This window comes from Bubalus bubalis, chromosome 17 (genome assembly GCF_019923935.1).
Source record: "Bubalus bubalis isolate 160015118507 breed Murrah chromosome 17, NDDB_SH_1, whole genome shotgun sequence".
NCBI lineage: Eukaryota > Metazoa > Chordata > Mammalia > Artiodactyla > Bovidae > Bubalus > Bubalus bubalis.
The window spans coordinates 8925133-8940960 of record NC_059173.1 but is presented as its reverse complement, the minus strand read 5'-3'; the positions used below and the strand labels follow the sequence as shown (position 1 = coordinate 8940960).

At 48.9% G+C, this 15828-nt stretch overlaps 1 protein-coding gene across 1 annotated transcript in view; it reads right to left on the bottom strand.

Annotated features, from left to right (window-relative positions):
• MYO1H (myosin IH) overlaps positions 1–15828 on the bottom strand; it is a 41433-nt gene that overhangs the window by 1057 nt on the left and 24548 nt on the right. Inside the window, exons 18-31 of the mRNA XM_044930378.2 lie at positions 15186–15291; positions 13691–13808; positions 11469–11582; positions 8374–8450; positions 7825–7893; positions 6512–6596; positions 5661–5820; positions 4788–4871; positions 3883–3976; positions 3617–3672; positions 2687–2822; positions 2068–2138; positions 1606–1703; positions 301–400 (exon numbers count right to left, since the gene is read on the bottom strand). Coding sequence (XP_044786313.2) covers positions 301–400; positions 1606–1703; positions 2068–2138; positions 2687–2822; positions 3617–3672; positions 3883–3976; positions 4788–4871; positions 5661–5820; positions 6512–6596; positions 7825–7893; positions 8374–8450; positions 11469–11582; positions 13691–13808; positions 15186–15291 — 1368 coding nt within the window. The remainder of the gene's footprint in view (positions 1–300; positions 401–1605; positions 1704–2067; positions 2139–2686; positions 2823–3616; positions 3673–3882; positions 3977–4787; positions 4872–5660; positions 5821–6511; positions 6597–7824; positions 7894–8373; positions 8451–11468; positions 11583–13690; positions 13809–15185; positions 15292–15828) is intronic.

Here is a 15828-nt window from a genome sequence, read left to right as displayed (position 1 = left end):
GTCTGTGAAAGTGTTAGTCACTCAGTCATGTCTGACTCTCTGTGACCCCATGGACTGTAGCCCACCAAGCTCCTCTGTCCATGGGATTTCCCAGGCAAGAATCCTGGAGTGGGTTCCTGTTCCCTTCTCCAGGGGATCTTCCCAAGCCAGGGACTGAACCCAGGTCTGCTGCATTGTAAGTAGATTCTTTACTGTCTGAGCCATCAAAGAAGCCCAAGGAGGACTGAAATTAGGAGGATTTTAACCTGTAGTCTCATTTAAAACAGCTTACGCCTCCCTCCCCCAGACCCAGCCACTCACCACTGTTAACTGTCCGTTTTTATCTTTATAGATTTGTTCCTCTGGTCCGGTGTCAAAAACTATTGTGCCTTCTTTTCCAGGACTAATACAAAACTGTAAACTTAAAATATTAATACACAAAGTGAAAAATTACCAACGTGCTCCATTATTTTTCTCCCCCACCTTTGGTTCTGCAAAAGAAATTCACTTGTGACACTTACTAGTTTCAAGATCAAATTCCTGTTTCATTACAGACTTTAATTGTATATTTGAGTGATCAGAAGAAAACCATTTCTGCAGTTAGGAAAACGGTCATGCATTCTTGTAGTGACTCTCAATTCAATTTAGCACAGCTCTTCCGCAGGTATCAACAGCAGGGGCGTGGCTGTCACCTGCTCTGGCCCAGGGGTACCCCTTTCACCTGGTGACAGCTTCCCTTAAGACCATAAGCACCTCTTTGGAAAACTAGGTGGTAAGACCCTGTTGGTTCCCTTAGGAAAACGAGTGATCACTGACTTTATTTCTCTGGAGCCCTTGTCCTAGGAGCTGAGGAGGGAAGAAAGTTGTTGCAGGTAGGCAGTGCTTCCTTTTCAGGGAGGGGCAGGCATGGGTGAATCAATTAACATTTGCATCTTCCTTGATCTGTTAATACATTATTGACCAGAGACGTATTAATATGTCTTTTGTTACCCGAATGTTATTGACTGGAGTTGTATCAATACATTTTTAGAGAGTGATGCAATTAACATCACTGTACCTAGTTGTTAGGGCTTAAAATTGATCAAAGGTTCATTATACAACTTAAGGTTGTCATTATCATTCACATTTTGCCCCATCAGATTTTTGTTCCAACCTTGTGTGTATCACAAATGCCAAGTTTATTACTGTAAAGTTTTCAAAAATGACACATCGTGAAATTCTGAATGGAGAAGGATGTTTTGGTGAATCTTACGCAGATGCTTTCTCTGATTGCCCAAGCAACATAGATACTAGTGTCTTAGAAGATGATAGTTCTTCAGAATATAGTTCTGATTCAGATGGTGTTCATGTTAGACCAACAAAAAGACAAAAAACCTGAGTGATTGGTTCTGATCTGGAAAGTGAAAATGAAGCAGTGCTGAGGAAGACTTGACAGGTGTCAGGTGTAACTATCGAATATAATAGTGTTATATTCAATAGTTAGTGAATTAACAATTATATTTTTGGCCGACCAAAATAAAAATCACTAGCCACAGATGTTAGTTTCTGTAAAATTCCCCCAGTCAATAATGAGATAATAGACATTTAACACTGAGGGACTTACTGAGTCCAGATGCAACCACCTACCTTCCCTGAACAACATTTACGAGGTTCTCCTTCTTAACCAGCGTGGCGAGCTTAGTAACCGCTTCAAATATGTGTTCGCACTGTAAGATCACATCCCCCTGCGGCAGAGAGGAGAGGACACAGCCATTTCAGCGGCACGTGCTCGGTCACTCAGTCCTGTCCGACTCTTTGGAGTCTATGGACTGTAGCCCGCCAGGCTCTTCTGTCCATGGGGATTCACCAGGCAAGAATCCTGGAGTGGCTTGCCATTTCCTCCTCCACAGGATCTTCCTGACCCAGGGATCGAACCCGCATCTCTCTAAGTCTCCTGCCTTGGTGGTTAGGTTCTTTACCACTAGCACCACCTGGGAAGCCCTTCAGCCGTAGTGGCTTCAAGGAAAAATACCACTGAGGTTTCACTGGGGGCAGCTAAAGATATCTGCAGTGTTTCTCCCTGTTAACAGCCCCGTGGCCCGCAGTTACCTTTTGCTTGATGTCTGCTTGCAAAACATGAATGACTAAGATCCCGTCGCTGAGGCTGCTGGTGGAGACACCTTAGGACAGATGCAAAGTCAGGGGCCAGGAACTGGACAAGTTGATGTGAATACAAAGAAAAGAGGCCCACTTGGGGGCTCCCAACCCCACGCTTTTTCCCTCCTGTCTGGGCTTTATGGGGTGGCAGGCACATACTCCAGCAGTCGGCGTCTGTGCTTGGAATAAGAAGCTGTCACGGGTGACTGGCATCCTACCTGGATGCTGGAGTGAGATGCCATGGGCCTTTATGCCAGAATCAGAGGCACAGGCCAGGCCTGGGGCTGCCCTAGGTTTTGTGGGCACCCTTCACTTAGGTCATTTTTAAAATACTTATTTGGTAGTGCTGGGTCTTAGTTATGACATGTGGGAATCTGGTTCCCTGACCAGGACCTCCTGAACAGGAAACCTGGGCCCTCTGGGCCCTCTGCATTAGGAGTGCAGAGTCTTAGCCACTGGACCACCAGGGAGGTCCCTCACTTGGTCTTTCAATGAAGGAGCTGCTTCCTTGCTGGTGCTCCTGGGAGCTGAGTCCACCCAGTGAGTCAGCTTAAGATCGCCTGCTTCTTACCTTTGAGGGCGGGGTACTCTATTTTCTGCTTGATTTTGGCAAGTTCCACCACATAGGCTGCTTTCTGAGTGAGGATGAGCTGCCGCTGCCGCATCTTGAAGCCTTTCCTGTCGTATTTAATGACCGGGACGCCGTACTGCAAGGAGGTGACCGTCACTGCGAGGGATGCTTGAATCATGGGGGAGGGGCAGACTACCGAGTTCCCTGTTCCTCGGACTCAAGCATCGTGGCTTCAGGCACTCAGATGGTGCACAGATGGGTTTTCTCTGAACCCTGGCTCTCTGTGAGATAGATGTGATTCCTGGCTCTGCCTATGGTGCTGACCTGAGGAATTCAAGGCCCTGGCATTGGCCTCACCAGGCTGCTCTGAAAACTCAGCAGAGATGAAGACACTCTGCGGGCGCTGGAGAGCAGTCTAACGCAGTCACAGGTCTCTGGTGCCCAGGAGACCAAGTGACCCAGTAGCCCCCGAGCCGCCACGGTCACTGGCTGCTGCGTGCCTGTGCCCCTCACACCCCCCAACCCCTCCGTCCTCCCCATTCACAGAAACACGAAGGCACCGAGACCGTAAGTCACCTGCCCGGGGGTCGCACAGCTCAGTTACGAAGCCCACATGGGTTCCCGGGCACCCCTGCCACACTGCTTCTAACAGGATGTTTAATGATTACGTGCATGGCCGCATTCCAGTCAGCTTCACAGGACATCAGACACAGTGGGGTGACAGATAAGGACCGTAAGAACAGCAACAGGTACCAAAGATTATGGGTCCCCATCATCTCAGCATCTGGAGCAGCACAGCTGAGAGCTGGGGCCACACACATGCACCCCTGCTTTCGGATACTGCTTCCAGCCCCGCTTTGTGTAGGAGACACCCTATTCTCAGACCCTGTGGGGAAGTCCCGTCTCAGGCAAGGACACACAGCTCCCTACCTGGATTTTCTCGCTGCTGAGGAGTTGAAGCACTTTGGGATTAATGTCTCCTTCATCTAAGGAGGCAACCAGAACACAGAGAGTCATCACTGGGTACCAGCCCTGGGCAGAAGCCAGAGGCATCGACTGGTTTTACGTCCCCCTGTGACCTAGACCTCAAGCTGGGAGATAGCTGTCAGGAAATGCTAGGTGTCAAACATCTTCCTTTGACTTTTTTTTTTTTTCAAATAGGGCACATGAGCATGTAGATGGAAAAAGGGACTTACCTATTCGGCTGTTGGCAAAGGGTTGATTTAGGCTTTCTGCATAGCCTTCTTTCTTTCCCTCGAATATTTCACTCGTGACCACCTTTTCCTGCATCTGGTAGAGTTAAAAGTACAGAACGGTAGCCATGAGGCTTTGGGGATCCAAAGAGGACCATGTTAGCACTGACTTTCCTGAACAAGTCAGGCTCCCTGGTGAGCCTTGCCACACCTCTGCTGAGGAGTCAGAGCATGCAGAAGTCAAACACATCTGGCTTGGGCCAAAGCTCCAAACATTCTACTGCTTAGAGACTGCGGTTGACGCTTGGGCTTGTCTCTACTTGCACTGACTTCTTGGAAGTAGAATGTTCACTGTTTCAGAGAGCACTTCTTCTAAGTCAGAGGTGACACACTACAGCCTGCGGGCCAAATCCAGTCAAGTGCTGTGAGTGGTGTATATTTTGGAGCATGGCTGTGCCCTTTACTTACAGGTTGTCTCTGGCAGCTTGCGTGCTGCCGTGGCACAGTAATTTCAACAGAAATGGTGTGGCCCACAAAGCCTAGAATACTGCCCTCTAGTTCTTTATAGAAAAAAAAAATGTGCTGACTGGCAGATGAACATAAAACCACACCTCCAGAGAGGGGGCTGTCTGGATGGTGTTTCCATGGTAACAGTGCTAGCAAGAGAGTGATGGTGTTTCCATGGTAACAGTGCTAGCAAGAGAGTGGTGGTGCTTATGACACTTGCCAGTTCAGGAGGGCTCTGTGCTAAGTGGCCCACATGCATCTTATCCTCAAGGCATGTATGAGGCATGAGCCTTATGTGACCCTCGGCTTACAGGTGAGACATGAATGAGGACCAATGGCCCTCGCAGGGCTCCACCCACCCCTCTCTGGTCCTGCCACCTGCCCGCATGCTGTGTGCCTACCAGGGCTCTCCTCTCGGCAGTGATCCCACGGCAGTACTTCCGGACCAGGTTCCTGGTGCACATCTTCCTGAGAAGATCAGATGCCTGTGTGGGGAACACGCTGTTTTCCACCTGCCTCCCTCACCTGCCCCCACTTTTAGGCTTCAGCCACAAAAACAGAAGCTTTGAAAGTAGGGCTGAATTCAGTGTGATGTAGAAGCACAGCGTTAATATTTCCTGATCAAAGAGAGCTGCTCATCTTCCAGTCTCCGCTAAACTGTCTTATGGCTAAACTGGTGGTTTTTAACCTTGCATGAGTTTTGAGTCCCCTGGATTGCTGGCTAGGATGTTCCAAGAGACGCCAACTCAGGGGCCCCGGTGGGAGGGGGCCCAGGAATCTTACAATCGCCCCCACTCTGCACTCCAGACACACAGGGTCCCCGGAGCATCTTCTGAGAAACACTATTCTAGGCAACCGTCCCTGAACCCATGTGAAAGGTTCCAATAAGGACAGAAGCCATTCAGAAGTGCTGTGTGTAAACAGAGCTCCTCTGGTGTCATACTTCGAGAGAGAATATGACAGATTCTGAGTTCAGTTTCTCAGGCATCGCCCTCACGGGGAAATGCTTTATCTGGTGAGGCAGCACAAAGCAACAGTCTTCCCTAGAGGCTCAGCTGGTAAAGAATCTGCATGCAATGCGGGAGACCTGAGTTCGATCCCTAAGTCGGGAAGATCCCCTGGAGAAGGGCATGGCTACCCGCTCCAGTGTTCTGGCCTGGAGAATTTCATGGACTGTACAGTCCATGGGGTCTCAAAGAGTCGGACATGACTGAGCAACTTTCACTAAGCTCCACCCACGCCATCTGCCACATGTGTTCTGGAATGGACCTTACAGTTTCCAAGATGCCAGGAGGCCTCAGCCAGCTCTTGTCCAAGACATTCTTCGGGATGTGATGCCGAAGGTTCAAGATGTAATTCTTACGCACGAACACGATGAACTCCTCGTTGTCAGGACAGAGGGGCTTGTTGCGATTGATGAACCCCTTTATGAACCTACACGGGAGAGAGTGTTGTTAGTTGCCTCTTTCCTCACTTCCTGTTTCTTCACTGAGTTCTCTCCCACACTGGTTTGATTCAGCATCAGCCAAAATGATGAGAGATTAAATTTGCTCACCACATAGGGCCACGGGGGTCAAACCTGCCCCCAGAGACATGTTCTATTTCACCCACACCATGTTTTGGTTTTGTTTTGAGTAACCTGAATCTGTTGCCAAAAGCAACAAGTGGGAGGTATTGCGTGAAAGCCAGATTTCCAGCTTTCCTTGAAAGAAAGCCAAAGGTCTGGCCAGACTGGCCTGAGAGCCGTGGGCTGAAGCGGGGTGATGACCGCCCCTCTGAGGTGCACCGAGGGTTTCTTTTGGCCTCGGTACCCACCCTACCGTTCTTATTCATCCCAGCTCATGAGACCTGCTGCACCAGCCTGGCTTCAGAAGGCATTTATTTGACTTTGTGACTTGAGAACTAGGCTAAGAGAAACGTCAAACGTTGTGAGCTGTGATCACCGTCCAGTGAGGGTACTCAGAGAAAGGAGATGGAATGGAAGTCCTCAGGGCTGACATCCTGCAGGAAAGACAGGTTTTCTGCCCAAAGCCAAAAATCTCAGCCAAGTCCACGACCACTCTCTGCAGTAGGGCGGCAGCACTCAGAAACCTCCCTGCCTTACCAAAGCTGATGGAGAACTTACTTTCTTACAGTCTGCACCGCCCACTTCCTCCTCTTGGCCTCCTTCCGAGCCAGGGCTCCACGCCAGTGGGCTTCGAGTGTAATGGCTGAAAGAGGTCACCGCTGGCATTAGAAGGTGAGCGCAATCCCTTAAATACAAGAGCCTCTTCAAGAATGACACACCCCCTCCACAAACACCTGGATGCCGCTGCAGCACTCCGCCAGCCCCCGAGATGGAAAGTGGGGTGAGAGTCTCCAGTCTCTACCCAGAGGGACCCCTGAACCAGGGGGACAGAGGAGCAGAGGGAGCTGGGGCGTGTAAAGGGAAGGCCTGCAATCGTGCTGGGGGCCGGGTTCCCCAGGCCTTTCTGAGGGAGCAGAGTGGCCCTCGGTGGCACAGGTTGGTCTCGCCCCTGCATTTGCCCTGTCTCTAGCCCATGTATAATTTTAGTCATCTACGTTAAAAATCGGGACATACAAAAATTAGACTTCTGGCTCGCGTCCCAATTTTTAAAAGCTTTTCAGATTTTTTTCCAGTTAATTATGAAACTCAAAGTGCTTTGCTTGTGTTCCTCATGGCAACACTGTTACAAAAACAAACAACTGGAAGCAACCCAAATGTCTATCAATAGAACAGCTAAATTGTGGTACGCTGGTAGAGCACCAGGGGTCAGCAAACTGTGGCCCCCTGGACCAACTGCCCCATTTGTAAATAAAGTTTTATTGCAACAATAATGTTGCAAAAAAAAATAGAAATGGTATAATTTTATGGAGTTCAAAACAGTCCCACAAGTGACAGAGATGATAAAATTGTAAAGAAAAACAAGGAAATAATAATGCAAAGTTCAGAAGAGTGGTGTGTGTGGAGGGAGGGGGTGATGCTGAGAAGTGATTTGGGAGGGACAGAGCACAGGGGCTCCAAGAACAGTCATGGTGTTAATAACCTTAAAAGAAAATTGTTCTTTAAACACACATATATGTTGTGGATCAAATAAAACATGTCCACAAAATAAGTAGAGGCTGCAGTGTTATAATCTCTACTCAACCTAGACAGCATATTAAAAAGCAGAGACGTTACTTGGCCAACAAAGGTCCATATAGTCAGAGGTATGGTTTTTCTAGTAGTCATGTACAGATATGAGAGTCAGACCATAAAAAAGACCGAGCACCGAAGAATTGATGCTTTTGAACTGTGGTGCTGGAGAAGACTCTTGAGAGTCCCTTGGACTGCAAGGAGATCAAACCAGTCAGTCCTATAGGAAATCAGTCCTGGGTGTTCATTGTGGATGACATGGTGGGCCATGGGAAACTGGAGAGGTCCTGTCCAGCTCTTACCTGCTTGTCTTTTTCTCATGTATGCTCTCCTTTCTAGGCAGCGTTTGTACGTGGCTTGGATTCTCGCAACTTAAAAGAAAACAAAGCTTTTGGTGAAGCGGCTTTCAATTGGGCATCTTAGCAGTTGTGACCTTCAGAAGCAGGTATCAGCAGTGGCTGATGCCTGTGGGCATGCAGGGTAGAGGTGACCGAAGAAGCCTTGGGATGTGACAGGAAGGACCCTATTAAAATCAGGGCAGGGACTTCCCTGGTGGTCCAGTGGTTAAGAATCCACCTGCCAATGCAGGGGACACAGGTTCAATCCCTGGTCAGGGAAGATTCCACGTGCCACGGGGCAGCTAAGCTCCTATGCAACTAGTGAAGCCCAAACACCCTGGAGCCCATGCCCTCCACAACAAAAGTTACCACAGTGAGAAGTCCGAGTACCGCAACGAGGAGGAGCCCCCACTCGCCGCAACTAGAGAAAGCCCACATGCAGCAATGAAGACCCAGCACAGCCAAACATTATAAATAAATTTAAAAAAATCAAGGCAGAGGAAAAAAACATACCTAATTGATGTTTACTAAATTCAAAGGCATCTTCAGTAGCAAACAGAGTTTTGGGGAAGCGAATGAATATTTTGGTTCTAGAAATGAAAAAAAAAATCATTTCATTATTCAGTGGTCATCACTGTCTGTAGTGGGTTGAATAGTATCCCCTCCTCTAAATTCACATCCATTTAGATCCTCAGAATGTGATTCTTATCAGAAATAGGGTCTTTGGAGATGTCATCAAGGTAAAGATTGAGGAAAAAAACCACACTGAATTAGGGTGGACCCTAAATCCAATGAGAGTGTTCTTAGAGAAAGACACACAGAGGGACACAGGGAGAAGGCAGCTGAAAGTGGCATGGGAGGAGCCTCCCAGCGAGACTGCGGAGGGAACATACCCTGCTGACACCTGGGTTTTGGCCTTCCATCCTCCAGAACTGTGAGACAATAAATTTCCCTTGTTTTAAGCCAGCCAGCCTACAGTTAATTTGTAATGCAGCCCTAGGAAACTAATTCACCATCCAAACCCCAAGTGACTTCCCTGAGCTTTAAAAGGTGATGACACAGAATACGGGTCCAAGTTTAAGAGAAGATCCCACCAAGCAGCAAAGATAAATTAGAAATGTGTGTGTGTGTTGTTGCCAAGTTGTGTCCGACTCTATTGTGACCCCATGGACTATAGCCCACCAGGGTCCTCTGTCCATGGGATTCTTCAGGCAAGAACACTGGAGTGGGTTGTTATTTTCTTCTCCAGGGGATCTTCCCGACCCAGGGATAGAACCCACGTCTCCGGCTTGGCGGTGGATTCTTTACCAGTGAGCCACTCACTGATCTCATATTGTCAGCCCACCCCCTCCCCCAGCCCCACCACTTCAAGGGAAACTTCCCAAGGCAGCCACTGGGGGGCAGCACCGCGTGGTGTCACAGGAACCCACTTTCTCATCAGAGGTTATGGATGGGGGCAGATACAACCTCTGACCCCCACGACCCACCTCCCTTCGGATGTGCTACACCCAATTCCCCTCAGAAATCCGGTTTGGAAAGGCCACTGCCTCTTGGAGCAGGGCCCAGAACACAAGAGTAAAGGATGGGATATACACGTTGGCAGGGAAAGCCCATTGGCAGATTCAAAGGCAGAGATCCCTAAGGCTGCAATCTCTGCGGCCTGAGAATGGAGCCTCTTCATGCCCAGGCCCTGTCCTATGCAATCAAATTAATGCTGACCAGAATGACCAACTGGAGAAGGCGATGGCACCCCACTCCAGTACTCTTGCCTGGAAAATCCCACGGACGGAGGAGCCTGGTAGGCTGCAGTCCATGGGGTCGCTAAGAGTCGGACGCGACTGAGCGACTTCACTTTCACTTTTCACTTTCATGCATTGGAGAAGGAAACGGCAACCCACTCCAGTGTTCTTGCCTGGAGAATCCCAGGGACGGGGGAGCCTGGTGGGCTGCCGTCTATGGGGTCACGCAGAGTCGGACACGACTGAAGCGACTTAGCAGCAGCAGAATGACCAACAGAGCAGATGAAAATCATCCTGGTTGGCCCCATTGAGTTCTGCCTCAAGCCTTCAACATGTATGAGAGTCCTTCTGCTCGCCGACAATGCCAGCTCTACAGATACCCCGAATTCCAGAACGCCACCTTCTGGGGAGCTGGAGGGGCTTTCACATCACAGAGGCCCTACTACCCCCTGAGAAGTCGGGCCCACAGTTGAGAAAGGAAGGAATCCAGGCACATGGAGGTGAGGGGCTCACGTGGCTCCCGTCCTCCCGTTGACACAAAGTTCATCCCAGTTCCCGATGCAGGTTAAGAACCCAGGGCTCCTTTATACTTAATCTCCGGTAGGCAGCGATGTAGCCTTTCTTTCTTGCCATTTAGAGTTTGCGATACTGGGTTTTATTATAAAAGAGATCTGTCTGGTCTTTGTCTCATTGCAGTGTCTCAGCTCCCCAAACTTGTGTGATTTCCCAAGTGATTAGAGCAACAGGGGCCTCTTTTGTTAATGCTCTTGGTTTTTGCTCCTGAAATAGCTTCCAAGCGATACAGGTGAAATGGGTGTCTTTTAAAAAATTTCTTTCCATTATGGTTTATTGCAGGATGTTGAATATAGTTTCCTCTGCTGTACAGTAGGACCTTGCTGTTTATCGATTTTAAATATAGTTTTATATGCTGATCCCACACTCCTATTTTATCCCCCGACCTCCTTTTCCCTGGGTATCGTTTATTATTCATAACGAACCCCTTTCAACCACACCATCACCTAACAAGTGATATTTGGAAAGCCCCTCAGTAACCTAAGGATGGGAACTGGTCACCAGGGAAACCAGTCTTGAAATTAGAGAGTAGGAAGTTACAGCCCCACTGCTTTGGAGGGGCGAGGGGCTGGAGGTGGAATGAATGACCCTTGGCCAATGATTTTATCAATCATGTCTATGTAATGAAGCCTCCATAAAACCCCCCAAAGAATGCAATTTGGAGATCTTCTGGGGACACATGGAAGAGCTTCCTCCCCCCTCCCACATACCTTGCCCTGTGCATCTCTGCTACCCTTGTTCCTGAGTTATATAAATTTTTAATAAACTGGTAATCCAGTGAGTAAAATATTGGGTTGGTGAAACATTCAGGGTTTTCCATAAGAAGTTACGGAAGAATCCTAATGAACTTTTTGACTAACCCTCTATTTTTCTTGATTCTTTGAACTGCTCTAGAATAATGAATCAAACCCAAGACAGGGGTCATGAGAACCTCCAGTGTATAGCTCATTGGTCAGAAACTCAGGTGACAAACAGCTCTTGTGACTGGCTTCTGAGGGGAGGACAGTCTTGGGAGACTGAGCCCCCCACCTGTGGGACCTGACACCCCTTCCAGGGAGCTGACAGACGTGAGTTTCATTGCAGGACACCCAGCTAGAAGGGTTCTGAGTGTGAGTGAAGTGTTGAGAGTGGAGGAGACACACAGGAGAGCGTTTTCTTTACAAAACTGCATTTAAATTGAGTGGACGAAAATATCTGCTTATAAATCTACATGAACTCCTGAAGGATGAACCTTCAGGCTCAAGATGGAGACGAACTGATGCGTAAAACACTGTGACAGCGATTTCCGGGACTCACCTCCCTAACTTGTACTCCTCAGGTTTGTAGCCAATGTACTTGATCAGCCGTTCTACGCCCTCTTCTGGAGGCCCGTGCCAGTGCGGCCAGGTGTCTGGGCACAAAGACTTATACCTGGGGAGAGGACAGGCACATTCAGAAAGCTCCCAGGTCAGGAAGATCCCCTGGAGGAGGAAATGGCAACCCACTCCACTTTTCTTGCCTGGGAAATCCCATGGGCAGAGGAGCCTGGTGGGCTACAGTCCCTGGGGCTACAAAGAGTAGGACACAACTGAGTAACTGAGTGTGCACACACACACACCTTCCACAAGCTCCCTTAGAGATCTGCTTTGCTCTTCTGGGCATGCCAACCACTCAGAGGAGACTTCACACTGGAGTCTCCTAGAAGCGTCACTCCAGTCTCTGCCTCTGTCCTCATATGGCCTCCCCTGTGTCCCTCTGTGAGTCTCTCTCTGTTAAAAGAACACTCTCATTGGACTGTGAAAGTGAAAGTGAAGTCGCTCAGTCGTGTCCGACTCTTTGTGACCCCATGGACTGTAGCCTACCAGGCTCCTCCCTCCATGGGATTCTCCAGGCAAGAGTACTGGAGTGGGTTGCCATTTCCTTCTCCAGGGGATCTTCCCGACCCTGGGATCGAACCTGGGTCTCCCGCATTCCAGGCAGACGCTTTAACCTCTGAGCCAGCAGGGAAGCCCCACTTCAGTGTGATTTCATCTCAATCTTTACCTTGACAACATCGCCAAGACCCTATTTCTGATAAGAATCACATTCTGAGGATCTAAGTGGATGTCAGTTTGGGAAGGAGGACACTACTCATCAGAGGTTTATATTAGCAGGTAGATAAATTATTAAAATAGCAGTGGGGGAAGAGATGGTTACTTAATAAATGCATATAAACAGATATTATCAAGACACAAGGCTTCTGGGAGAAAATTAAGCAAGATCCTCGGTAGAGAAAGGGCTTCCCAGGGGGCACTAGTGATAAAGAATCCGCCTGCCAGTGAAGGATATGCAAGAAACATGGCTTCCATCCCTGGCTCAGGAAGATCCCCTAGAGTAGGAAGTGGCAACCCACTCCAGTGTTCTTGCCAGGAGAATCCTATGGACAGAGGTGCCCAATGGGCTACAGTCCCTGGGGCTACAAAGAGCTGGACATGACTGAGCAACTGAGAACCACCATCGGCAGAGAAAAATCTGATAGTAAATGAAGACTGAAAATAAACACCCAAAAGTGCTGAAATTTCAGAGTGCAGTATCTTGACCTAAGTGGCATAATGCAAGGAATTAGATTTAAAGTGTAACCTATGCCTGTGCTTTTTATAATTATAAAAAAGTTGTACTTCAGAGACTTCCCTGGCCGGTCCAGTGGCTAAGACTCTGCAGGGGGTCACGTATTCTATTACTGATCAGGGAACTAAGATCCCACCTGCTGTGAGGCATGGTCCCCCCCAAAAAAGTTCAAAAGAAGTCGAATGTTAAAATATGGAATTAACAATATTTAACCATGTTAACCTACAAAAACAACCATTTTATTATGCTTCTCTTGAAAGGATAAAAATGTGTTGTTTGCACACACAACAGGCTGCCCAACTGATGCACAAGCAATGTGGGCCATGGTGGTGGTGGTGGATATATTACATCCTTAGCAAATCCTTGAGAGCAGCTTAATCCCCGTGTTGCACATGAGCAATTAGGTCATGGGGGAAGAGGAAGATCGGGGATTCCCACCCAAGAATCTGTGGATCCAATGCCCACCTTCTTACCACTACCCCTGCATCTTAATTTTTTTTTAACACTTGCATCTCTTGACAGCCCATGAGGCCAAGGGGATTGCTCCCAGACTGACCCGCAATAAACCAGCAGCCATGGGAACAGACGTCCCCAGCCAAGTTCAGACTCCAGGGGTGTGTGGCCCACGTCTGCCCTCTGGTGGCAAGTCTGTGCATTGGCCCTTGTACTTTTGAGATTCCAATGAAGTACTGGGTTGGCCAAAAAGCTCATTCAGGTTTTGGGAAACCCAAATGAACTTTTTGGCCAACCCAATACATTAGTGGTTTAGCGAAATGAAGGGAAGGTGGTAAACCAAGTCAGCTTCCTATTCTCTGGAATGCCATCACTGTCGCAGCTTCAGCAGGGAAGAAGCAAATGAGTTCGCTGGGGGGGTGACCTTTTATTCATCGCTGCTCTCTTCATCGGCTTAAGATCCACAAAACAAACTTTACCTTTGCAAGAAATGCTCGTACTTCCGTCGGTAGGCGAAGCCAGCCCGTCTCACCCGCAGGTGCTCCATCAGCCCAAGGTACTTGACCTGATGCCTGATAAGGAAGTCGTCGAACTTGCCTTTGGAAACACAGAAGGAAGAGTGACGGTAAAGGACCCCGTGGGCGTGCTTCATCTAAGACCAGACCAGAGGCTACACGCTGACGATCTCTGGACTAGGTCTGCTGCTGCTGCTGCTGTTGCTGCTAAGTCACTTCAGTTGTGTCCGACCGTGTGTGACCCCATAGACGGCAGCCCACCAGGCTCCTCCATCCCGGGGATTCTCCAGGCAAGAACACCAGAGTGGGTTGCCATTAGCCACAGATATGTCCTGTTAGGTTCTAAGTGTGTTTCTTTTAATGGGGGGTTGGGGTGGGGGTTAACAGGAAAATCTGAACTTCTGGTTTCTCTTGAAAAACCACGATGGGACTTCCCTGGTGGTCCAGGGGTTAGGATGTCACCTTCCAGGGAAGAGGGTGCAGATTCCATCCCTGGTCAGGGTCTTAAGATCCTGCATGCCTGTGGCCAAAAGAACCAATACAGAAAACAAACCATTTTGTAACAAATCCAATGAAGACTTAAAAAAAAATGGCCCCCAAAAAAAAAATCTTAAGAAAAGCCATAAGATCTGGTCATTCTGGACCTAGACTCTCATATGGCAATAAGTGCCCTGTAGACAGGGTGTGCCTGCTGCAATTTGCCACAGTCCCCTCCATTCCCTATTGCCTCACAGCCAGCCTGCTTCCCTCATTTGCTCTTCCCGCCTGGCTGCTGTAAGCCTTTGACTGCATGACCTTATTGTGAGAGCATGGCGCAGGTTCAGCAAATACCCGAGGCCTAGACCATCTGGAAAACTGTGCACTGGCTGGAAAGAAGCAGGGTGGCTTCCCCTCACCGCTGAGGTCTGCCAGGCTCAGCTGCATTGGCCCTAAAACTAGCCAGGCTCTGAGCCATGCTCACACAGGCCCACAAAAGTCACCTTCCTCCCTATTCATTTACCTTCTATTTTTTTATGTTTTTTTAAAGTATTCTTTTCTAAAAGTGTTATTTTTGGCTGTGCAAGGTCTTCATTGCCGTGCGGGCTTTTTCTTTAGTTGTAGCTAGTTGCCGTGCACATGCTTCGCGCTGCAGTGTCCTCTCTTGTTGCGGAAGACAGGCTCCAGGGCTCAGAGCTCCCCGGCTCCAGAGCGCAGGCTCAGTAGACGTGCTGCACGGGCTTAGTTGCTCTGCAGCATGTGGGATCTTCCCGGATCTGGGACCAAAACTGTGTCTCCTGCATCGGCAGGCAGATTCCTTACCACTGAGCCACCAGGGAAGCCCCATTTACCTTCTGTTATTAAATACTGATGACAAGCAGCAAGCCTGTGCTGGTTTTTAGCATTTTACCCCGCTACCATCTTGGTTTTCCTCCCGGCCTCCCTTCCCTCAGCTCGGGGTTCCAAACGATTCTCAACTCACTGGGTTCTTTGCTCTCGTTGGGCTTGATGCAACGGATGTACGAAGGTTCCTTGGAGATGAGAATTTCCAGAAGGCTGCTCAGACTGTTTTTAAACTGAGTCCCCACCTGCAGGGAGACAGAATGAGCTGACCACACAGCATTGCTCCCCATTTATACAGAGAAGACTGGCTCAAGGTGGAGACTGGTCTTTCAGACCCAAACCCTTAACAGACCAGTTCTAGTGGGCTGGCCAAAAAGTTCATTCAGGCATGGTACCGCCAAACCAGAATGAACTTTCTTGGCCAACCCAATACTTACTACCTGTCACGAGCCCTTTTGCCAATGAAGAGAAGGGTTTGGATGTCCTGGCCTGAGAAGCCCGAACTCCGTCTGGTGCAGCAGAGTCTGGGCAAGCATTGTCTTAGGATGGTTTTATCACCCCGTGAATATGAAGCTAGAGCCTTGCAGGAGCCAGCATTACCGCTGAGCCAGTCCCCTTGTTACCAAGCTTCCTTTATGAGAGGCTCGTTATAGTAGTTTCTTTCGTTGATGGGTAATATCCTCCTATAGACGGTGAACCCCACAAGGAGAGGAGGACCCCTATCTGTTTGGTTGTTCCTGGATTCCCCTGTGCCCAGCACAGCACCTGGCACACAGTAGGTG